The 26,825-nt window shown below is 36.5% G+C and overlaps 1 protein-coding gene across 1 annotated transcript in view; it reads right to left on the bottom strand.

Moving 5' to 3' along the window:
- The window catches only part of LOC114646797 (pro-neuregulin-3, membrane-bound isoform), an 824,825-nt gene that overhangs the window by 270,696 nt on the left and 527,304 nt on the right, over window positions 1-26,825 (bottom strand). The window contains exon 2 of the mRNA XM_051922590.1: window positions 5,907-6,036. Coding sequence (XP_051778550.1) covers window positions 5,907-6,036 — 130 coding nt within the window. The remainder of the gene's footprint in view (window positions 1-5,906; window positions 6,037-26,825) is intronic.

Here is a 26,825-nt window from a genome sequence, read left to right as displayed (position 1 = left end):
GTTTTGCTTTTACCTAAACCAAGATAAATTAGAACATATGATTGTAAGTAAATGTTCAATCAAAGTATTGCTGCATACTGCTTCTCAAATTTAGTTATTATTATGAATCAAAAATTACTAACATAACCGGTGCCAGTGAGCTTCATTACAAGCATGCATCCAAAACAGAACCTAAGGCACATTGTCTCACGCAAAGCACTCAATTCCTCTGAACGTAAAGCAAAGAGCAAGTTGCCTCTGGCTTTTTCAAGAGTTGTGTACAGAGAGAAAGAAATTAATTTTAAAGTCATGATTGAAGCTCATGGAAAAGCATGTAAAGATGACTGAAAGGGAAACCCTTTGCTCTATAGTTGAATAGCAAGTATAGGTTTTGTTATGTCTTGTTTGCACATGGAAGTGATCTCTTATTTCTGTAAATCTTTTGGTTGTCAGTAAAATTAATTTTATAATTTAAAGAGACTGAATTCCTGATCCACAAAGAAAGGCGAGGACTGCATAATTGTAGTAGCCTTCCTGAAAGTCTCATTCATTATTAACTTTGCCGATTGTAAAGATATTATACTGTATAAATATAATGTTGACATTTGGAAAACACGATTTTGGAACTGCTATGCAAACATTTGATACACTGAGAACACACTGAATCTGGGAGATTTTCATTGCCTGTTAGATCACTTCAAAAATGAGTATTTTCAAGGAAAAATATCTATTATAAAAGAAAATCTTGAGACGAGACTATTGCCAAGAGATTTTTTCAAGTCCTGCCATCCTCTCAACTATTTTCAATTCCCACAGTCCTCTCACCTCTCATTTGTGTGAATGTTTTTGTCAGACAGAGTTCCTGCGCTCTCAGCTCTTATAAATTTTTACGTTTTCCTCACTTTAAGTTCCCAATGAAAGAAGACTTATTATGTCCAAATCTTATTAAAGAATTTCATCCTGAAGGGTTATCAACAGAAGAAATGAGTACACGGACAATCCTAGCACCAAGAAACAATGAAGTCAAACGAATTAACGTGAAACTTGTTGATCGGTTACACGGCAAATTGGTTAAATGTGTATCAATGGACTATGCTGAAATAGTTGGTGGTGATGGTGTGGAAGTTGAAAACATCAGCTTACAATATCCGGTAGAATATCTTTAACCGTTAACACCGTCCGGTCTTCCACTGGCTAAATTACTGCTGGAAAGAAGGATATATCGTAATGTTATTACATAACTTATGTCCAAGTGATGGGCTATGCAATAGGACAAGATTAGTTGTATTCAAAAGTGGTCAAACAATTCTGACATGCAAAAGTTTAACAGGCGACAAGAAAGGTATTGCAGTGCATCTTCCGCAGATAACATTAAACACCAAAGGAGATCTTGATATGTATTAAACGTTTACAGTTTCCCATTAGGATAGCTTTTGTTTAACAAATTAACAAATCACAGGGACAAACATTCGAAAAAGTCAGTTTATTTATTAGAGAGAAAGAAATGATATTCACTCATGTTGCATTGTCATGATGTAAGTCCAAATACGGAATAAAAATTCAATGTGATATTGACGAAAAGTTAATTCAAAAGATTGTTTTTACTAAAGTTATACAGTAAAAGTGTAAGTTTAAAAAGTATTTGCGTGTTAATTTCAAAGCCAAACAGAACAAAAACGTAAAATGCAATGAATACTTCTAACGCAACATGAAACATAATTTTCTTTCAATTTATTCTGTTTTACTATTTTTTACTATGATTAATTACTCGCTGTAATGTAAAATAGTTAGTTATATTATACATATGTAACAATTCCCATGAAAATAACAATCTGTTTAAATTGTACATCCGCTTCCCCATATGCCTGCCCGGGGGTTGGTGAGCGAAGCGAGCAGGGGGCAGAGCTCCCTAGTGAACTATTAAAAAAATGAAGCTTCGCAAATAAATAACACATACTTCAGTCCATCCACATCAGCCCTGGTTAAGTATTATACTATGTAGTATGTTCAAATAATTTAGAACAAAAAAGTTACATCATACTCCCAACTGTTCCTTGGCCTAAAAAATATTTTGGTATGGTTTTCAGGATGTGTGAGGCCAAGTAATATAGTAGTTATATTCATCTTTTTCTTTATTGTGTTTTTAACATTGTTAAAAACAATTCATTTTCTTTTTCACTGCGTCTTGTTTTCCCTGTGAAGGCTGCCATGTTGGATACTGGTTCCTAGGAAGCAAGGCCACGTTGCTGGGAGATGGTTTTCTGAGGTTACATGTCATGACGCCACTAATGTTAAAGTTTTAAAATTCTGGTCCCATGTATACCTAAGTCATCCAAGTTTGAAAGAGAAAACTTTGATGTCATTTCGTATTGTTAATTTTGGATTTTGCTTGTCACAACATTCTTTTCTGCCCTTTGATTGCCATTTATGTCTTGTGTGTCTTGGCTCTGGTTAACTCTTCCTTTTTTAGCTTATGATTTACTGCTCTCTTTTCTGACTACAGTTCTAGCTACACATGATGAGTGTTGCTATTATTTCATTGTTGTCTTCCTGGTTACGATCCCAGCATGCATTCTGACTTTTCTACGCTATCTCCCGATTCCATTTTTTTTTAAATGCTGTCGCCTTGAGCAAGCAGTACAAATGGGAATTTTTATTTCTAGTAATATGTTAAATGTTTAAAACAACTAATCCAAGCATATACTGAATAATTATTTAAATAAATTACATTTTATATTTTAACACAATTAAATTATAATTTTTAAAGTTATATCACCTTCTAAGCATTGTAAGCATGACCTGTGGGCTATGTGCTAGGAGGGTATAAAAGTCTGACAAGACATGCATCAATTTATATAGCAATGTAGTACAACACACACTTTCAAAATGCCGCTTGACTTGAACTCTAAGTCATCTCCAAGATGGACAGCCTGCTGTGTCAAGGCTGTCCTTGTTGTGTTTATGTGAATTTCTTTCCTCACTGCCCTGAGCATTATGATTTTTCTTCCACAGGAAAAGGGGAAGCCTTAAAAACCCATCTATATATATAAAATCCCTATGTGCATCCAGGTGTCCGTGTGTGGGTGTCTTCTGGTGAAGTGCGCATGTGCGGGGCACGGTGCTATGTGCGATATTACTGTCAGAGAAAGTTAGAGGTGTTTTACGGAAATACAAACCAGTATTACTGCGAGAGGAAATTAAAGGTACACAATACAGTGACGCATATTACAGCCACATACAAGCCAGTATTACTGTCAGAGGAGATTAAAGGCATATTACCGACGCGCACGCCTGTATTACTGCCAGAGAAAATTAAAGGTATATTATGGACGTACGGACGTACAAGCCAGCGGACGTACAAGACGGTATCCTTCAGTAAGGGCGCGCACAGGCATCCTTCAATAAGGGCGCGCACAAAAAGGCGAGCCTCAAAAGGACGACCTCAATTGGGCGCAGTGAATAAAGGCGCGCGTAAATAAAGATCTGCACCTGTTGCTCTTCACATATTCCAGAGCCATTTGAACTAAATTATCTACGCGCCCTTATTGAATAGAGCCGTACAAGACAGTATTACTGTCACAGAAAATTAAAGACACACAATACACGGCGGCAGCCCACGAAGAACGGTCAGCTCAGCAAGTAAACATCAACAAAAGAAAGGCTGAAAGAAAGAAAAATACGACCAACAAAAAGAATGAGGTCAAAGTCCCTTGCCATTTAATATAGACTGTTCCTACTAATGTTTATGCACTACTGTTCTAGCGCCCGTTATTGTAACGGGCTAAATGACTAGTCCCAAATAAAAAAATTAATTAAATAAATTAATTATAGTATGTATTTATTTAACAAAAATTAGATTAACAAACTACAATTAGAATAATTAAACAAAATCAACCAAGAACACAGACATGTAATAATTAAATTACTTATAAGGGAAGAAAGCAATGAAACAATAATTACCTAAAATAGAAAAAGCAAAACAACTAGAAGCAAAGAACAAACAAGGAATACAAATAAACTCAAAAAGGCTCTTCATTAATACTCCAAAACGAAATCCCAAGTGCATAAGCCCAAAGACAGATAGAAAGGTCAAACCAGAAATAACAAGCACCAGACTTAATTATCTCAAAAATTCTAACTGCTAAGCCAAGAGAGCAACAATAATCTTAGCTAAAAAAGCAAGCGAAAGTCAAAACCAGGAATAAATAAGAGAAGAAACACCCAGAAACCCAGACAGATTGGAGCCATAAGTAAGGAGAACTGTGGCCAGCTGAAAGCTCCTACACTCTTACTGAGTAAACTAAATGAGAAAACAAGACACAGGGCAACATACAGTATAAAGGTAAATGGAAAAGAGCAACCCAAAAAAAGGGAAAAAGCTGGGATTAGGGTGCAGAGTGAGTTTGTGCTGTGCTGGACTTGCATTCAAGTCAGTGCCGACTTTTGCTAAGTGCCTGCTAGGGCTGAATCTGAGTGTGACTTGTCATTACCCTGAATAAAGATAAACAAGATAAAACTAAACGTGTGCTTTCAAGAGGGTAATAGATATATCTTTAATAAAAACACTAGAAACAAGATTCAAGTCTTGATTTAAAAATAGTCAAAGAGTCAGCTTCTTTGATTATATTAAGAAAAGAATTGTGCAGTGTTTCAGATCGGTGCAGATGGCCCTTTTCTCCCAATTTCATTTTTTATTAAACTGAAGAATAACTAATAAAAGAGCATAATGAGATATGTACTCTGGGTTGATTACTGGCAGTCGTGAGTCAGTTTAAATGTCAATGCAGAGGTTATCCAGTCTTTAAATAAATTCATAGAAGTCAGTAGAGTAGTGCCATTAGTGGGCGATATACTCAAAGTTTGATTCTTACAAAAACATTTCACGGGGAACAAGAAACAGTCGGAAGGTAACAACATGCAAAGTCATATGGAAATTAAGTAAAATTTCACAACCCTGGATGCTTCTTCTTATAGGTAAAATCAATTTTGGATTGTCTTTGATCATCAAATATGCTTAAATTGATATGATATTTGCAGACTACTCTCAAATGACTGAAAATGGTTTTATCATGGCAATTTAAAAATGATTATGAGACAAAGTTAAGAGCTCGGTCCAAATTCTAAATGTCTCCATCATTTTTTTTCTTTAGGCAGCTGGAGTTCAAACTAAGAAATCAAGATACAGTAATCTAATACAGGCAATAACCGATCAACATTTTTTTCGGTTTGATTCAACTCTAACATTAACAAATTATGACACCTCCTCAGGCACTGCGGATATCACCTGGCAACCATCTGTACTGCATATAATAAAATTAAAAAATGAATGCCTGGTATTCTTTATAGTGAATGGGACACTTAGAAATAATGAAAAGGCACAAAGCAAAAAACATGTTATGGCCAAAAATGTTATATCTTCTCTGCTTAAGATCACCATTAAGGAATGGCATACATGTAAGCATATCCATTCCGAAAATACCTTACCGATTGCAAACACCATTATTAAACAGAAAATTCCAGTATTCTGCATTGCTTGATGCTGCCTATTCCACATGGCAAGCCACAGCCAGACCCCTTGAACTGAGCAATACTCTTACTGCAAATGTCCTACTTTATCATCCAGGCCGCAGCTCCTTAGTCAATCTGACTTTGCTACGCAGATCTTCTATATAACAACTGTTGCACATTATTTGGGAAAGGGCTGTCTTTTTCCTGATGTTCCTAATTTTCAATTTAGGAAAAATGTACCCTTGAATACATGTTGTATTTTTACATTAATTTCCTTTAAATCTCCTGGTAAAATAATGAACAAAATTTAAAGTGCATGGCACCACCTTTTGTTTGTGGTAGACAAATTAAAACAAAGCATATTGTTCACTTTTGGCCTATTGAGTCATGTAGTTATAAGGTTAAAAGATGTTCCATACCTGCAGTGTTTGTGCGAGCCGGTCAGCGTCTCAATGACAAAACAATCTCCGTCATTCAAACAGTAAGCCAAATCCTTATCTCGGCATGGCTTGAAGTGCTCTGAATGTTCTGGGGGATATGTTGGAGAATCTGCAATGGAGGAAGAAAAGCTGGTAAGTACTTAATAAATAAGTTCTCTTAATGATACAATTTTCAGATACAGTCAATTCTCATTTTCTGTAGGAGTTATGTTCCTGCAAACCCCACTGAAATGGAAACCTCCAATACTGAAGCATTAATCATATTAGAAAAACAGGGTTAAGTTCCAGCAGACCCTATTCACCATATACTTTTGCTGCCCATTACCATAAACACATAATGTCGAGTACCATTCCTGTACAGAACACTTCTCATACAGTAAATATTTTTTAAGCTAGTGTTTAACAAAACCACATATATACATGAATTCATTTTTTCTATTCCTTCGTCACAAACCACTGAAGCCATTTTAGCGCTGTGCACAGCAGAGTAACACAACCAATTTATAGAAACTATCTTCCTTTTGGGGGGTCAAGCAGATGCTTGATTCATTCACAACTGTCTGCCTGCGGATGCTATTGAATTTCCAGAATGAAGCAAGTCAAGCACACGAACATTATCAACTAAGGAGTGCCTGGCAGAACACTTTCATTGGCACAGTGCTTTACTGCCACTGCCATAACGTAATAAATATATCTAAAAAACAGCATAAAACACTGAGAACACAAGGAGTATTATCAGAACAACATGGACACTTGTTAACATGACAGAAACCGTGAAAACAGAACCACAGATTCCCTTGGTGGAGGTAGTGTCACTGCGTTATTTTCTAATACACATGGCCATGAATAGGCACATGCAGACCATGAGTGTCACAAAATGGGTGACATTTTTAGTAAGTGAATCCATGGGAATGGAATTCACAGATAGTGAGGTTTTATTGTATCACAATTACAGCGTACTGGAGCAGGTCACAAAACAGCAAAATTCAAACATAAAGTGGTAGCTACGATAGGGTGACCACTCATAGCCAGTTGTTTTTTCAACTATGTGGTTACTTTCTTTCTGATTTCTTCTCTTGCCACTATGTTAGTTTTTTGATGCACTTTCAGTTATCTCCTGTGCACCATTTTGCTATTTCCCTTTTTGATACAGAGATAGTCATAGATTTCCTAAACATAGCCCTCAAGATGCTGTTAGATGCTACTTAAATATTTATGGGATGCTCTACATGCTTGTATGTGTTCAAGCATTGCTTCCCTGTTCAAGCAAGAAAACCATCTTTGCACAACCAAACTGTAGAGTTACATTACAGTATTACTGCAACTACCATTACTACATGAATAGATAATTTAGGTCATTAAATCACCATGCTGTCCAATAAGATCATAAATATTCCAGCAAATGAAAACATCCCACAAATTAGTAAACAGGAATTATTGGTGTATCATTACAACCTTGTGAAGTACATGCTTAAAATAATCAATCAAGGAGTACAGCAGTAACCAAAGAAACATAAAACGAGTAAGCCGACCAACCTTAATGCAGGGGCCGCCCTGACTAATTTGTCATGCTTTGATTCTAGCATTGTCACAACTCCTTTGTTTGCTTTTTAGATTTTATTCCATTTCTGTTATCTTAAATATAACCCGTTCCAACATTCCCTTGTTTAGTTAGGGGAAGGACCTCTAGTTAGTCCCTTTTCCCTCTGGTGTTATGGTAATCATGAAAGCTGTCACCTGATCTGACCTTTACTCACAGCTCTTCACCATGGTATTTGCCTGCAGCGCATCATCCTCCCCATATCATCCAGCCCATGCCACCATTTCCCTCTGAGTGGGTCTTTAGCGCTTTTTCAATAGCATGCTTTGGTTTGGGTTTCCTGTTTTTGACTCTTGTTTTGCTTTATCATATTGTTAATAATAAAGTTGCTCTTTTGGCTTTGAGCTTCAAGTTTTGCATAATAAAGATCAACATTAATAAAAGGGCAAGTGTCCGTGTGTCTGTGTATTTGTGTGCCCGTCTGGTTGCAAAGTGTCTGTCTTTCCAAATGATAGTGCACCACAAACATTTGAGTAATAAACAGCATTGCATTTATCATTCCAACATTAACACTGCTTTCACAAATCCCATACCTAACGGCACATAACAGACACACATGCATTGCATGGTGCACTGCAAATGTTAACACTGAGGTCTATGTTGATTATTTACAATTCATCCCCTCTTAGACAGGTAGCACAGCTAATTTACCTTTGAAAAAAAGATGTGTGTCTGTGTGTCTGTCTGGGTTTCTGTCCAGTTGCTATCCCTCTGTCATTTCAAAAGATGGCACATCACAAACACTAACATTTCTTTTATGAATCTCTTACAAAATGACATATAATAGAGACATATGCATTGCATTTGTCATTCCAACAGCTGGTTCTCCACAAGCATTTGTAGCAATGCATTTTATTAATATGGATGTCTGTGATGTGCCATTTGTTGGAATGACAAATACAATGCATTTTATTACTACATGCATTACAAAACACATTCCAATAGATGGTGCACTGCAAACATTAACTCTGAAGTTTATGTTGATTGCTTAGATTTTCATTCATTTTAGACACATAGCACAGCTAGTTTTGAAATAAAGTTTCATTCCAAGTGATTTCTTTCTTTCACCATTCTATTCCACTTTAGGACTATGCTTTAAGGTTTGATTTTTGCCTTTTAATTAACAATTTTCATTGAGTGTATTCAGTACTAGGGTGTTATACTGTGTTAGCCATTATGAATGTAGAGAAAAGCCAAGCAAAATGACACCTTTTACTGGCTAACTAAAAAGATTACAATATGCAAGCTTTCGAGGCAGCTCAGGCCCCTTCTTCAGGCAAGATGAGTGTATTTATAATCCTTGTTTCTCCTGACCTTCAAATTCTTTTCCCTTGTGCTGGTTTCTTTTTTAGATAATTATTATTTCATTTTCTTTCTCTTCTTCTAATGATTTCAATTATTTCCTGACCCATTCATTGTTAATTTTGTTCATTTATTTTAATAGTTGTTGTTTATTTAATTATCCCCAATAAAAATATAACCTATTGTGCTACATGTACTGAATATAGCGAAAGTCTCAATTGTATGTCCAAGCAGCTTGCAACACATTGCCACTCTCTGCCACCTGATAGCAAAAATGTCTAAGTGACGCAAAGCACAACAGCACACAGGTAAGACTATGATGGGAGGCCATCAAGCTGCTTGCAAAACGAATGTGGCAGCATTAATGCTAGAATCACCAAAGCCTACGAAAAAACTCGTAATCCCAGCCCACCTTAAATCCCTTCGCACCTCTCCGTTAGCGTCTTTTGTGTTGTAAATGTGTTGATTAACACAAGCAGCCTGCTGTCTCATCCCCCAGTCCACCGCTGCAGATCAATTCACAATGAAACACTGAGCACTGAGGACCTTACCTTGGAGTGAATTGCCCGGAGTTGTACAGGGTAAATAATATATCATCATTTGGAATACATACATTTCATGTGTGTTCCGTGTCTACAACAATCTATGTAAACACATCGTTAAAACAGAAATGTTTTGAATATTTTTATTGAATTTTAGTGAATAATTATTTTATCTTATTGTTATTAATATTAGTTTTCTGTATTATTCTGTATTTTTCATGCATCTGCTTGTTGAACCCAAGGGGTGGGGCCCCCCACAGCATTTATATTGTGCTGAGTGGTTACAGGTATTTGCTTTTGCCAGTTGAGTTGTTTAGTTTTGTTTACCTTAAATTATACTCTTCTTATGTTTCTGTAAGTTTTGTTTTTTGATTCTTTGTTTCTGGTTTCTGCTCACCAGATTGTGGATTTGGCCGGGTTACCGTTTGGCTTGCCTCTTTTGATATATTTTGTTCTTGTTTGTTTTTGAATTTTGAAAATAAAATCTTTATTTATTATAGTGTTTTGATATTTTGGCCAAAGTTTTTAAATGGTTCCCATCTCCCTTTTTTATGTGAATGATAAGCTAGTGATCTTTTTACCTATTTAGGCCACAAAGTCTTCTTCTTGAGTTTAGGGTCGGGATTAATTTATTTCTAAGCCTCCCTGGAAGCTTGATATACCTACTTCTGGAGGTGAAGCTTATATTTGAGTTTTTTGAGCTAAAAGTGCAAAGAGTGCAATGCATGTTACTGTAATGCAAACTCGCTGAGAACAGCTGCCCAGTGAGCAGAAATGCTTCATTTCTATTCATTAATCAAATGCAAAATGCAAGGACAGGCTAGAGCGAGTGAAACAAAAAACACCATCTGCATGCCGAAGCAGCCTGGCACATGCTGCAGTGTGCTCAAACTGAGCTCTGCACCTCTTAACAATCCCTAGGGACTGGATTTGGCAGATTCACCCGAGAACTCCCCACACATTAAACTGCTACTTTGATAGCTTTCAGTAAAATTTAGGGACCACTTTTACATCTTGGCGGTCTGGCACATGTCATTCACAACAGTTTGTTATAATTGTCTCTTTAACTCTTGAAACAAACTACATGAAGGGAAATATAAGATGCAGTTGTGATACTATCATCTCAACAAAATGGTGCGATTTAGCCTGGAGGAATCACACAGGAAGGCCTACGTCTAGGCTTACATAGGCACTCATATACTTGAAATGCCCACATGCACATATTCAAATAGGCAAACTGTTTCTACAGGTCCAAGACTACCCTATTGACCTTACGTTATACAATATACACGCACATACACACATACACACACACTCACCAATCCCTAAAATGTGTACCGATCAACACTACTCCTAGCCTTTCTTCATATATAGCTAAGTCAAATCCACATCATCTCTACCATACAGACTACTGCTTCTGTTTAAGAAGTAGTAGTCATCGATTTCTTTTTTTCTGTGTCCAAAAATACATTTGCTTTGGAAGTCAACATTATAAGAAACTTAAAAACTGTGTTTAACTAAATAGCCTCTAAAATGCAACATACTTTTGATAAGGACTAAAAAGCAGGAATGCAAAAGAGAAGGAAAGCTCCAGAAAGCAACACTGCAAATTTCATTGAGACTATATTCAATGGAAGAGTGCCACGTGTAAACAGTTCCAAATGACGGAAAAGTGTTGGGTGTTCAAAGGAGTTGCTCCAGCAAGCAACACATCAGAGAAGCTACTAATCCACTACACCACAAGCAGAGGCCACTATCTAAATCTCAGATTCACCTAACTTAAAAACAAAAGAGCCGCCTGCCCCCTGTGCATGATGAAGGGCTGAGCTGATATACTTTCTTGTGCTCCTAGACTTCAGGATTGCAATAAGGGGTGAGTGATGGACCACTTTAACATGCTGATCATTACAGATTAGCAGAGACCATAAGATTAAATAGAATCACACTTTTAGGCCGCTGTGCTATGAACAGAAAGCACGTGTCGGCGTTACTGCTTTTCGCACTTGTGCCAGGGTCTGCACTGCTGTGACAACGGTGCCACCTTATACATGAACAGCCTTTGTCAAGCTTATTCTGATTTCTTTCTCTTTGATGATATATAATTAGGTGGTTAGACTGAACAGGCTCTCTATCATTAGTACAGTGTCCTGCTTGAGGAGCAACCCTTAAAAAGATAAAAAGCATAAAAGCCTTGTATTGTTTCCGCTTTTATATAATAATTCATAATAAATGTCATTGCCCATTTCTTAAAGAACAAGATAATGGACCTCAATCTAAAATATTTTCATTTGCTAAGTTTCTCTTTTTTAATATTTTAGCAGGCTTCATGTAGATGATTAACTACAGTATGTCTTTGAGACTGAGGCGTTTAAAACATTGTAATTCCTGTCTGCTACTTTGAGTGTTAAATATGATAAATGATGTTTGTGTCATGGGAAAGAAGGTGACAAATCAATGTCATTTTTTTGTATTCAAATGCAATTCTTTTACATAGATGGTACTCCTGATTAAGATTTTGGCTTTTTTTCACTTTTTTTTTGTTTTTCCCACTTCAGGTTTTCTGTAAAATAATAAATAACAATTTGTTTTTTTGTAAATTTGAAAAACAAATATCAGGAAACTTATTTTATCAAGAAACTGATATCAATCTCCGTATGCATCTTACTTCCATACTCCTGAAACAACTCCATTTGTAAACTAGGGTTGTGGAAATCATTCTTCCTTTGACTATTTTTTTTTTCCATTTAGTGTCATTTCTACAAAGCACCATCCCTCTTTGTCTCTTTTGCAATGACGCATATTCTCTCCAGGGTACCCCTACTCCTATTCATTACTGCTTTCCGAAAGCTGTGTCTGATGGAAATGGGGATTTTGATTTAGTTGCCAGCATATGCCGGTTCAGGAGCACAGGTTAAGGATTGGAGTTCTACACCATTTAGCTCTATTAAATGATAAGACTAAAACATTGTGGTGTAACATCTTATTAGAACCGGGTGATCGGGCTCTAAAGCGTTTGATGCTGTCTGTGAATAATGTCATTTTCACTACTGTTAAAGAGATTTCTGGCATTTTTAGAACACTTACAGTCTGCCACTAAATAAAATAATAATCTCAAACCCAGTTAACCTAATTCAGTTAATCTAATTCGGCAACAGGCGTATGCAAGGAGAAAACTCTGGATGGAGCCAAAGTCCATAACAGAGCCCACTGACACACACCTACGCTCCTACACCCCTGTTGTGAACTGGCTTCATTTTTCTTCATCTTATTAATTAATATTGAGAGTTTCTAGACTCCCAGGGAAAATTAGTTATTTTATTAATAGGCTTCGGCTTAATGTTTCGAAATTTATTTTACAATGTTTATTTATTTATTTTCTTGACGCTATTTTGTGACTTATTCGATTATTATGGGCAAGCTTACACGGGGTTATAAAGAGAGGTTAAAAGAGTCGTTTTTTTCTACCCAAGTTTGCTGATCTATCCCTTAAGATTATTTAGCATTTTCTACACTTGAGATCCTCTTTTGCTAGTACCTTTTGGACTTCAGTTTTTGCTTTGTATTTTTTGGTTCCTTTGAAAATACAGCTTTATTTACTCACATGTTTTTTGACTATCACTAATTTTCTGGGGCTTCATTTATAAAATTTGCTGTGATTTCAAGCGTGGAAAGTCGCGTATGTCAAAAAACAGGAAAATGTGTATGCCAAAAAAAAAAAATCAGATTTTTAAAACCTGTCGTATTCACATTTCTGGCCTCTTTTTGACTATACACAAGCTTTAAAAATGAGGCCCCATGGTCCTTAGCTTAAAAACTGTCCCTTTTGTTTGAATGGTGCTAGGTTGATGGGGATTGAAATTGTTAAACTTTTGATTTATTTTATTTATTGCCCCTACTCCTTGATGGAAGAACTTGGCTATATCCTTTAGATGCTTACAGATATTTTTAACATCAACTTGCAGTGGTATTTTATACCTATAGATATGAGCTACATTCTTTGTTTGAATATGTGCTGTAAAAATAAACATTGTTTTACACGAATCTCATTTCCGGGTTGCTCATTTGAGTAATCTGAGTTTCAATACTGTCTCGGAAGAAATGAGACTGTAAGAAGACTGTAAACGATGGAACCATGAAGGAGCAGCATGAACCACTATACCATCATGATGCCCCAGTTCATACTACATTGTTATAAAAAAAAAATTATGAATAAACCAACTTGCATGTAATTTATTAAACCTTTCCTATACAAAAATTCCTAGAATATAAACCCAATAATAGATAATATTAGCTAAACCTTATTGTTACCAAACATAAATTTTGAGTTATAACCTTGCCCAATACAAATGTCACAACTGATGTCCCTAAAGTTCTCATATGGGTATTAACAGCAACAACTAATATCTAGTGAATACAAATACAACAACATTTATTTCTGTAATACATTTTCATACAAATAATATAGCTCAAAGTGCTTAGGCAGCTTATTGGAGATATTTGCTATTACCTAAATCGCTGTTATTGTTACTAGTATCATCATCATTTTTATGATCACAGTTTTCTTTGCAGGTGCCAAATTCAAAATACATTACACTACTAAACTAAATAAACTGATTTTACCTAATGTTAGGATTGTAGAGTAGCTACCCCATCACAATCACATGCAAACAGGGAACTAAACCTGAGGAGAGGAGAGAGTTTGGCAGCATGCGCTGATGGCACGTTGACACGACCCACCACCCGCCAAATCACCTGGATTGGGACCTGAGTGCAGCAGGTGACACCTCAGCACCTCACTGGAACAGTTTGAGGTTTCTTTACGGTAAGGCTGGAGTGACAATCCGGCCACCAACCCCCAAGTTTTCTCTGTAACTTGGAGGACCTGCTTGCAGGGCTGGATTCAGATTAACGTCATACCCAAGACAAAGTAAATCTGGATGGATGCCAGTCATTCTCATGATATTCACTCATACAGTACATACCAAGTCAATGACCCTGATATGTACATATTTATAATAAAAATTAGAGTACCTTAAGAAAAGCCCTCTCAAATGCCTAGTATGCAGTAATGATTTGAATCCATTCTCCTCAAGCTATGAGCCAACAGCATTACACTCTATTCCACTGTGCTATCCACACATCTACTCATAAAAATCACCTAAGGTAGAGGTTCTTAAACATTATAATCTGAGGGCTCAAATAAGAAAATTAGTGTCAAACTAGGCCCCAAGAAGAGGATTATTACCATAATGAAAGCAGAGCCCTATAAAGAAAAAATAACTATAGCTATAAAATAAAAGGAATAACAGTTTTTGTTTCAGCTCAGGCATATTTCACACATGAATATTACTAAAATAGAAAAGTGGAAAGTAAACATGTTGTTAAAAAACTATTATTCTTAAAAGGGAACAGGTTTTTGAGGTATATCACTGCCAGTATCAATGCATAGTGTAAGCTTTAGTAAAGCTGAGTAACATTCATTTTCTTTATAACGGGTGCGGATAGAGGACATGATGATTTTTGTCACTTGTCTCATGGCACTGGAGGTGGTGGTGATGTCCCTTGCAGACAACTGGGTTGTATGTCCCTTGCAGACAACTGGGTTGTATCAAGTTAGTTAAGTAATAATGTAGTCAAAAAATTAATTAATCAATGCGCTTTATTTATCATTTCTTAAATTATTTTTTTGAAATAATGTTTTTCTTTCAATAAGCTCCACCATTGACAATCCAGTTTTCTGAATGAGTTCTCAATTTGTTCAGCATATTTTGGTTTTCATTTAACAATTCAATCAACTGAGTAAAAAAGTGGAGTCGTGTAGCTAAATTATTCCATACAATTTTATGTGCTATTTAGATTTTATATGGGTGACTAAATCATGATGAAGAATTTTGCAAACAGTGCAGGATGAAATGTTTAATACTACTGACTGGCATTATGCTGAATGCGGAGGACTTATCTCTAGAGTTTATCTTGCTCTTTTGATATTGTCTGGTGTTCTTACAATTCTCAAAGATCCAACAAACGCATTCTTCACCCAATTAAAATTTATCGCTGCATTTTAACATAGTGTAATGTGAAGTAATTCTTCATCATGTTAAATTTAAAATCTTTGTTGAACCCCTGTTACACACTTAGAATCAGAAATTGCACTTAGTTTAAAATACCACCAGAGCACTATGTACAGTATACTCCATCCTATTCACTCACGACCTGTCCTCCAACACCCCCAAAAATCATCAAATCCTTGTATCAAATCCATTATTTTCATTTCAAAAATTTGAACTAGCAATGCAGTCCCTTCACTTTAGAAACTTGTCTGTGTTCTTCCTTCCTATGTCTTCTTTTTGTTTAAGTGTCTTTGATCGTCGGTCATCACAGTTTGAATGTTGTAAGAGGGGTACTGGTGTTGTTAGAAAAATGTATTATATTTTTGTACCACAACAATGAAAGCTCTCTGTGAGAGATCAATGATGATGTTCTTAATATGCTGCATCTTGGATTGCAAACTTCTACAATAAATATTTCATCACAGAATTTTAATTTGGGTGATCTTAGCTAATTTTGCTACTCAATTACACAGCAACCCTTAAACCTGTCATAGTTTAGGAAAAACTGAAAAGGAATCAGGCAATGTGAATTTTGTAGTTAAACATCTTGAAGCACAAAAGAGTAACTTCCATATGAAGATATTACACCTACATGTTTGTAATAGTGCATTTCCAAATAGTTTAAAACAGGGGTTTTTAAGTTCTGTCTTGGGTACTCCATATCTGTAGGCGTTCAGAATCTGTGAGCCATTCTTACATTTAGTTGATTTCAAAGTTTATACATATTTGTATACTTTACCACAGCTTTAAATGCTAATGTTTATTTAGCCATTTTCTGTATGACTTTGCTCCTTTAATTAAATCAAAATGTTGATGATTAGCAAAGAGCAGTGTAGACAAAGGTGTAAATAATACTGAAAACTACAGGGGAGCAATTTCTTCCTTGCCATTGTCCCTTGTCTCCTTGTTGAAAAACAAATGAATGGACAAATACTAATGGCACTGAAGAAATTGCTCGTCTATAGCATTTACTACCTCTTTAGTTCTCAACATTTTATTACAGTTAAGGAAGCAAACTCCATAGAAAACGGGTGAACAAAAAGAAAATGGCTTGAGAATTGAAAATTTTAGAAGAGAAGTTTCTTATGAATAAGAAAATAACAGCAGACAGCTCGCTAAAAAATAGAAATCGATGAAAAGGAAGAATAATGCACTGATTGTGAAAATGGTTTGAACAAAAACAAGCAACCATAACTTGGGAACTACTACATTAAAGTAAATATCAAGCACATCAAGCACTGCTCGTCTCGAACCACCCTTACTTAAAAGAAGAGGACGACATTCATCAAGACTCTTTGCAGTGTTGGCTCCTCAGTGGTGGAACGAACTTCCTCTTGCTGTACGAACAGCGGAGACCCTCACTGTCTTCAAACGTCGTCTGAAGACACACTTCTTTAAACAGCACTTGGGGGACTAAAGTCCCCATACTTTTTTTCTACCCTTTTCTCAAAAAAAAAAAAAAAATTGTACTAACAACTTATTTTCTTCTAGCATGGTTTTGTGTACAACTTGGTCAGTGGTAACTTGTTTAATGACAGTAGATTTAATCCTAGCCTTAAAGACTGAAGAACAGTCGTAGACTACTAAGCACTGTTGTAAGTCGCTCTGGATAAGAGCGTCTGCTAAATGTTGTAAATGTAAAAAATGTAATGTAATGTAAATACATGAGGAAATTGTTATTAATCCTCATCTCCTCCACCTTTTCCCTCCAAAAACACACAGCATTCATGAGATACCAAAAAGCAAGAACACAAAGAAAAATGAACAACATAGAATAACTGTACAGGCACATGATCACATTTCCTTTTATACTACAAAGACTGTGATAGTCAGCAAACAAAAACAGGACTACATGTAAGAGAAAAATGGTAGATTTGAGAAACAACTTGGTCCCAAACAACACCAAGAATGAAGATGGTGGGCATCAGGAGATGCTTTGAAAAAACACATCCTGGTTGGCATGAATAGTGCAACATCTCGTGTAGACTCCTCTGGTCAGAGATGTCTAACAGCCTGAGTCAGACCAACAGCAGCAATGTCAAGTTACAAGCTACACAGTCATTACTATGCCTGTGAAGAATAATGTCATTACAACGTAATTTATTGAGGAACTGATGCTTTATGTTATCCATAAGCCACTTCTTAACCACAGCAAAATTTAGTATAATGAGAGTAAGGAGTAAGAGACCATTACTGTTCAGAAGCATGTGCTTGACCACAAAACAAAGAAGATGGACTTCAGGGGCATCTCACATGAACTCTATCACTGCCCAGTCTACATATTGTAGCCCGGATGCCTAGTAGTATAACCTACACCTTGACTGCTGATGTTTCTTAGTGTGTATCCCTTGTGGACATTAGAGGGCACTGTTGCTCCTCCAACCCAACACAACAGACACAGGGCACAAGTTAAAAGCACAAAGATCTTATTTTATTTAGAGAAACTCTTTCCAATCACTTCCCACCACCACTGCCACAAGTAAATACTTCACGCAATACTTTATTGTTCTTCTCTCTTTGTATTTCTCCTCCACTCCTCCCAACAAGCTTTGTCCACCTACCACCCAACTCTGGCTCCTTTCTGTGAGGTCAGTCCCGTCCATTTATATTGGCCAACCCGGATGTGCTTTCTCTCTTTCACACACGTGATCTGCAAGCACTTCGGGGTCAGGAGGAAATATTATGTCTCTTCCATGGCACCCATGGTACCCAACAGGGGAGCTGAGATTTCGAACTCCAAGTTCCATGGTGCCCTGTGGGAATACGGGCACTGCTGTAAACCTGGGGAGCTGCCATCTAGCATTTTGTGGGAGGCAGTGCCCTAAAGCAGCCACCTTCCCCCATCCTTACATTTTTTGGGTGTCCCGGCATGATTGGGTTGCCGGCCGTCTCTTACGCTCTATTAGGGTCAAGATCCTCAGATCCTCTGGCCATCTACCCCAGGAGATGAGGCGATGGGTGAACTCTGTTTCCAGGTTTGTTATTCTTTGACTACCATAAAGAAATTTGATTTAGTGTGTTCTTTTTCTCATTAATGTTTTAACATCAAAGTAAATCAACAAAACAAACAAAAAACCTCTCTGTGTTTTCTCAATTGCCAAAATGTTAAGCGTAACAGATTTACAAAAACTTCATTTCTTCCTTTTTAACTTCCTGGCAGGGAGGCTTAAGTGAAATCTCTTTTCTCATTAGTTTTCATTTGGAACACTTACTTCTATACAAGCCCGCTGTTGCAGAGACTTTTGACGTTGACACATTTCTGGGTTTTAATTAGCAACTAATTTACCTTTTCCTACTTCTTTTCTGACCTCTGAAAAACTTCAAGCCGAAGCCACTTTATTAGCATGCAGCCGGATATTACACAGAAATGCTGGAGCAGCAATCTGTTCAGCCTGGTGAGAAGAAGAGCGGGGACCTAATAGAGATCTTTAAATTCCTAAAAGGCGTAAACAAGATAAATTGTTCAAAGTTTTTTTTTTTTCTTTCTGAAAGCCACAAGCCGCCAAAGAAGTAATGGGATGAGTCTGAGGAAGCATAGCTGTAGGACAGATAAAATGGAAATGTCTGCACCATGAGGGTGGTTAATGTACAATCCAAACAGTGAAATATTTAGAAAAAGAAACCATGACAAAATGTTAAGGTTTCTCCGGTTACTTCAAGCAACTGCTTTGGGAAATCCAATTTTACTGAATATTGGCATAGTCATATACTCTGAGAACATGTACAATACAACACAACATTCTTATATTTACTTAAATCATTTGGTGGGTTGGGGGCTTATCTAGACAACATTGGGGAAAAGGTAGGAACTGACCCAGTCATGAACAAAAGTGTGGGCTCTCCAAGTCAAATGATATGTTTTGCTGATTTGAAACAGCCACCACCAGGGACAAACTTAAACAAGATATACTACTGCAAATTTTAATTCACTATTAATATCTGATAATTGCTCCTGCCTTGTACTCTTTGCTAGCTAGGATAGGCTCCAGTGCCCCAAACCCCTGGGACCCTGGTCTGGATTAAGCAGATTAGAAAGTGACATGTTAATTATTAACTGTAGAACCCATTTAAACACCTCTTTGTAGAAATGATATGGAGCCATGAGTTATTAACATATCTGCCTTTGGGGATATGGGTGACAAACCAGAATGCCTGAGAAGAAAATCCATATAGACACTATGCAAACTTCACAAATCAGTTATGGGATTCAAATCCTGGGAGCTGAGTCTATCAGTATGCAACATATGCCATTGAATATACAAAATACATACCATATAAAAAATGTAAGTGTTTGACATGCGTGCTTGTTCTGATACAATGACACAACCATAAATGCAGAAGACAAATTTGCTAGCAGCTCAGAAGTTCTGTGCCAGGGTTTGAGTTCAGCAAAAGTGTCTGTTGCTCACTCGGTAGTAGGTATTAATAGTAAACCCAATGTCAAGTGCAGTATATAAAGTAATTGTATGCAGCACATCAAACCACTATATGTGTGTAAGAGTGTCTGTGTATTGTAATGGACAACTTTCCTTGTCAAGACTGGCCCCAATCCCTTCACCGGCTCGGAGGCCAATACAATGGGGAGATTGGAGGAAGCTCCATATCTATCTATCTATCTATCTATCTATCTATCTATCTATCTATCTATCTATCTATCTATCTATCTATCTGTCTGTCTGTCTGTCTGTCTGTCTGTCTGTCTGTCTGTCTGTCTGTCTGTCTGTCTGTCTGTCTGTCTGTCTGTCTATCTATCTATCTATCTATCTATCTATCTATCTATCTATCTATCTATCTATCTATCTATCTATCAAGGCTAGATGGCAGCATCCCTGGTCTTTGGTATTCATTCAGACACCCGCAGGAAAGGCTAGCAACTGTAGTCCAGTGGGGCAGTGCTGTTGGGGTCTGTGGGTGCTGCCAAGGGGTGCTGCATTGAGTTACACTCCCAACTTTATAACCCGGAAGTGCTTCAAACAGATAGTGGCCTGGCACTGGAAGTTCTCTTGGATCTTCAATAAAAGGAACCCACTGCCTTATCCAGAAAAGTCGGAGCAGGGAGAGGAGACAGGCAACACTTATCTGGGAGGAGTAGCGGAGAGATGAAGAAAAAGAGAGGTACAAACGTATTCTGTCTAAAAAAAGTTTATACTTTTAACCCGGGATTGTGTTGGTTTATTCATGTCTGGGGCTCTGTGGTGCCCCCTATTAATCTCAATTTACATACACTCACACTGAATAAGCAATATATACAGATTACAGAATATATAATACTATATATGTATATACGAGGGACATTCAAAAAGTTTCCGCACTTTTATATTTTCATTGGAAATGGGGAAGTCGGGAAGAGTAGTAATTGGGCATTAAAAAGTTGGTACGATGCTGGGAAAATTGCATCGCAAGCGAAGGTGACTATGTAGAAAAGTGATGTCATTTGTTTTTGAAATTCTTAATAAATAGAGTTAAAAAAAAGTACGGAAACTGTTTGAACATCCCTCGTATATACATATATGCAAAATAATAATAAATATATACAAAAATGTTTTATGCTTGGACATTTAATGTAAATATTGCTTAACGTAGCAAATTAAACTTTATTATCATTTAATGCACATAATGAGGCTGACACGAGACTGGTAGTGATTCAGATGATGGATGCATGATGATATCTTAAATTATGATGAATCGAAGCTAGTTAGCAATGTCAAAATGCTTCCAAAAACAACACGCAGATGCCATTTAGTGCTTGCAAACTGATTTGCTGCAGGCCCCGGAGAGTAATGGTCAGTACTGAAATAAATGTTGGGCTAACATTTTTTTTTTCCTTACCATTAAGAAGCAATTTTCCTTGTGACTGCTACAGAAAGAATGACTGTCTACATCTGATATCCAGCAATGCAATCTATGATATTCTCACATTTTCAGCAGCGAAGCATCAGCAGATAGCACTGGTCTGTTCTAAGTCTCCATATTAGGATACACAATAAAACAGAAAAACCTTGTCATATCTGTGAGTGGAGTCAACATTAAGTATTGCATCGCTTGTGATAAGCAGCCAAAGTCTCCAGCTACAAGCATTTCTCCCATTTGTCCTGCATATCACAAGTCTCTCTAATAGCTCCTGTATGGTGGAAAGAGACCAGGACTAGCGTTTACTGTTCATATCATTTTAAGCTGAAAATAGTTGGATTTAATATCCATGAATAAGGATCTGTGCAGAGGGAATTTCAGAAAAAGACCTTCATCACTTATGATGTTTATATTTTATTTTCCCTTTTGCTAAAATAACACTTTACATTCAGTTGACATCTCTGCTCAAAACATCAGAAACAGCAGCAACTTCTGCAGAAAACTGATTAACAAACAGAGGTTACAGGCGCACCATAAATAGGACTCATTTAATATGTGTCAAAAAACTGACTCCAATGTGGAGTTTTGTGAAATGCTCTGTACAATAAAATATTTTCATTTTTTACTGTGGCAAAGCTGAGAACAGAGGCAGCTAAATACAGTATAAGCAAGAAAAACTGATGAGATACACATTAATCTAAGCACTGATCAGGTAGGAGGCTCAGCACTGCTTCAAAAACTTGTAATAAAACTTAAGCAATTTAATTTTAAAAAATCCACATTATATATTTATATAGATTAATTAAACATTATATATTTATATGCAAAGCTTATTAGTAATTTAAAATGCAAATGTTGCATGCTTGCTACAACATAATGGACACTACATGAATTATTCATGAAACAGAAGAAGATATTTTTTAAAGAACTATTACACTCAAAGGCTGTTACAATAATAAAACTAAAAATGACAGCTTTGTTAATATTGTTTATGGATGTCACAGTGATTAGCACTGTTGCCTAGCAGCTCCAGAGTTCTGGGTTCAGATTCCTGGCCTAGTCTCTCTTTATGTGGATTCTGCATATTATGCCCAAGTATATGGGGGTCTTTCTCCGGTTTTCCCATCATGCAAGTTAGGTTAATGATGACACTAAATCATCCCGGTGTGTATGTGTGAATAATGTGTCCAAATAGTTAGATGGATTCTAATGTGCTGGTATGCCAGTGAAAGCAAAGGATCCAAAAGAGTTTGTAAATGCTGGAAAAGTTACTGTAATGATCAGCATTTAAATCATTTGTGCTGTCAATATGGGAATTGCTAAAGCATATTGGGTAAAATTGTCATTTTAGCTGTCACATGTTGTAAGTAAAATTCACTTCTGCTTTCATCTTAATGTAATAGTTTTAGTATTATTAATAATTTCATAATTTAATACTTTAGTTAGCAAAATGTTTCTAAAAAAGAATTTTACACCATACATAGATTTTCGTACTTGTTATTTATTAGATTATGTCCATATCTATTATGGTCATTGGACTGGGCTGTGAGTAGAGTGGTCCTTCATGAAAATATCAATTACTTCTGGGTGGACCAGCTTTCCTGCAGGTGCTCATGCTCTTGGCTTCAAAGCAAAATGCAGTCAAGGCCCTGGTCTTGCCATTAGCTTTCTGAATAATGCCCTTCTCTCCCTTCAGATAAATCATAACTAATCATAACAATCAACTGTAGAAAAAAACAAAACATAACATTCAGTAGCCAAATGTACTATAAACAAAAATTTAGTATGTTTAAATTTTTAAGCTATACATTTAACGCATATACAAGACACCACTACACATTTCTATCCATCTTCCCATCTTCTGAACTCATTTATTTGAATGCAGGAATAGGAGAGAGCAGGTCATTGAAGTGAACTTTGGACAGGACCCCAGTCCATTGTACAATGGTACAGCACACAGCCCTATGGTTTACTGCTACAGTCATCTCTCAATCTAACCAGCGTGTGTGTGAAATGTGGAAATGAGCCAGAATACATGGAAAAAAACAAAACAAAATGAATACATAGATTATGTGCAAACAGCTGGTCCTAAAGGCTGCCCCACTATGCTACCCTGCTACTGACTTGATTCTAAAAAAATGAAAACTACATATTCATTCGAATGAACTTGCTCCTCTTTATACAAACTGACCATGCACATCATTTGAGTTTATTGGGATATTTAAATTACTGCAGTGATGTCAAGATGATAAAATATTTGCTGTACTGTAATATCTTTGTCTGAGTGAGCAATTACATTAGTTGGGTGGAATTTCTGGCCACACTTCCCAGAACTATCAAGTTATTCTCAGCAAGAAGTCCTTGACCAATGAACTTGTTTTGGTTTTCCTAAAGATTTGAACGTATTTGGTCACTGCATTTCATTTTGGATTAATGCTGGACTCCTGTCATCATTCCTATAGTTCCAAGCAGGAGCAGAGAAATATAATAATAGCTCTTTGAAGAGAAAGCAACATCAAAAGATGAACTGCCAGAACATTGCAATTGTCTATTTGATACCCCAGTGTGTTAAATGAAGAGCCATGACATGAATTGACAGGAGGCTACAGAAGTCACAGGCCATCATAAACTTCAAACAATGGGAATAAAAGCAAACGATTTCAAACAGCTTAAAATTATAGAACATGTCTTACTCGATACGTAAGCATCAAAAAAGTATACCATAGAAAGTATTTAAATGACTGGGGTCACTATCTGTAAATTGTGTTGGAAAATAGAATCAGCACCATAGAATACTATTTGGAAAGAGACACACAACTTGACACTTCATGCTTCAGCCTGACAATGATCTGTATCAAACTGCCATGATAATAAATATTCAGCCAGCGTTGAACAAGCCAGAAATCTAAACCGTGCACAAAAGGCCTCAGGAGCCTCACATGCTGCCCAAGCAATCTGGGGCTATTCAGACACAGAGGCAAGACAAGAAGAAAGCTGGGAAAGAATGATGGATTGGGAGTATTCCTCAGGACATTTACAACAATATTGCACTATCAGGGCCTATAAAAAATAAAATCTTTCAAAAAATAGATAGAGGAAATTCTTCCTCTGGCCGTGAGGTGATGACAGTGTTTCAGATTTGATGTTCAACTTTTCCTTAAGCGAATGATGATACAGCCTTCAATCTCTGTTTGCTATTATTCCTGGGTGGAAATAATAAGGCATGTATGGAATTATTAATATTATTATTACTTTGTTTTAGAAAACATCATTTGATTTTTAGAAATATAGAAATTTCTGCTTGCTAATCAGAAGTTTCAAGTTAAGGCAGTGGTACTGCTCATTAATAATGGCACTGGAGAGTGGCGACCAGCTACAAATTGATTAGCTCATGAAAGTTACAATTTCACCAGATTCTGCACACGTGACAGTAATGAACCTATAAACCTATAATCACAAGCTGACCTCACTATTATCCATTTGGGAGAGTAAGAGGGCATGCTTTAAGATGGGTTTACCCCTTTGAATCCCAGAAACACATTTTGATAAAATTACGAGGTGTGTTCAATTATAAACAGGAATTTTCATGCTCTGTTCTTATAAAGAGCACAAGGTAGACCTGACTTATTGGACAAACACACGTATATATGAAGTTGTTATTAGTAATACTAGCTGTTCTTTCCCCCCTTCCTGTCAGTTGTAATCAACATGTTGGAGCAGGAGGTGCACAGTAGTGTTGCGCAGCGCATTCTCATTCAATTTTTGACAATTGAAGGAGTCATTCCATCTCAGATTTATTCGAGACTTAAAAAACAATTTGGGGATGAGTGTCTCTCTCAGTCTACAGAGTATGATTGGTGCAAGTCATTCAGAGAGGGACTATCTTCTCTTCAGTCCACTTAAGGAATTTTTAGGAGGGATGAAATTCAAGTCGAATGAGGAGGTTATTGATGCTGTGCAAGAATGGGTCAACATGCAGTCAAAAGACTTCTACACTTCGTGGATTAAGAAGTTTCCTGAGCGCTGGAACAAGTGGATTACACTGGCAGGAGACTACATAGAAAAATAGTGTGTAAGTCATTTTATTGTATTCAATAAATAAAGTGCAGCTCATAAATTCCTGTTTATATCTGAATGCCCCTCGTATTTAGGTTTTTAAACAATTTGTTAGCCTGAAACAATGTAACTCAGACTAGCTGTTTAGAGCCACAGTAGACATAATAATTTAAGATCTCCCACTAACAGCTAAAAAAATCCTGTACTGAGGAAGAGTTGATAATTAGTCTGCTTGAAATGATCTTTAACAAACTATCTAATAAATATAAATTACTACCAAACCACGGGCATAGTGACACTTTCTGTGAAATGTTATGTTTCAAAGGCTTTGGACCAACAAGAATTCAGATAAAAGGCTCTTGGTTTGTTGAACCAAGCTGTTCATCCATTTCCTTTAGTTTAGAAGACAAATAGTAAATATAGTATTAATTTTATTTTCTGCATATGACTTATATACTGTATCTTATATAAAAGGTAAAGGTGAAAAGAAAGAAGGTGCTATTATAGACTCAGTGTGCTGTATCCTACTCAAGTGAAAATACACTTTAAAATATTTGAATTACACAGAGGAAACTAGAAATTTCTGAATAAAAGTTCATCTTTCCCCGTTAAACCAACAATTTAATTTACAACATCCTAAATTAGGTCACTTTATTTCCTATTGCTTAACGCATCTCGGCTTGCTGCAGGAGAAGCCTGGGACTAGTTCATTTTATCAGGACAAGAAATGCTTAATTAATACATCATAAAATACTCTTTGTGATCTTTAGAACACAACCTACAATTAGATACAGCAATTATTCTTGCCCTACAGCAAAAATAGAATTTGCATGGTGAACCATGGTGGAATTTAACCCCCTGACGTTCTGAATACACATTAGGAATCAATGTGAACAAAATTTTGGGCAATGCAAACAAATACATCTACTTAAATGTCAACAAAAGCACCACAATATCTTTAGAATTTGATAAGAAAGAAGAGAACTGACATTCTGCCTGTTGCTGCTACAACAGACTCCAGACTCTTTTAACCCTGTAATTGAGATGAACTGATCTAGACAATTGATGAATGGAAGAAATAAGTGTGTGGAGTGAACACATATAAGCTCAACACAAAACTCATCCCAAGACTGGCATGAAAGCAAGCATTCTGAGGTAACCCTGATATTCCACCATGATCTACTGTACTGTATGTATTTGTACGCACGTTCGCATAAAATGTAAAAAGCACCTACCGCAATTGTCATGTCCATTTTCCTGAATGTCTGCCTGTCTGCATGAAACAACTTTGCTCCCAGTGCACCAATTTTATTGAAATTTGGCACATTTATTTGTCAAGGAAATTTGTCAGAAAAGTTCAGGTTATTGCAATATCTTGCAGGCAGTGTTGCTATACAAATTTTTTAAAATTTAAAATCTCAAATCAAAAACTATCTTA

Source organism: Erpetoichthys calabaricus, chromosome 2, assembly GCF_900747795.2.
Source record: "Erpetoichthys calabaricus chromosome 2, fErpCal1.3, whole genome shotgun sequence".
NCBI lineage: Eukaryota > Metazoa > Chordata > Cladistia > Polypteriformes > Polypteridae > Erpetoichthys > Erpetoichthys calabaricus.
This window is presented reverse-complemented; position numbering and strand designations above follow the sequence as displayed.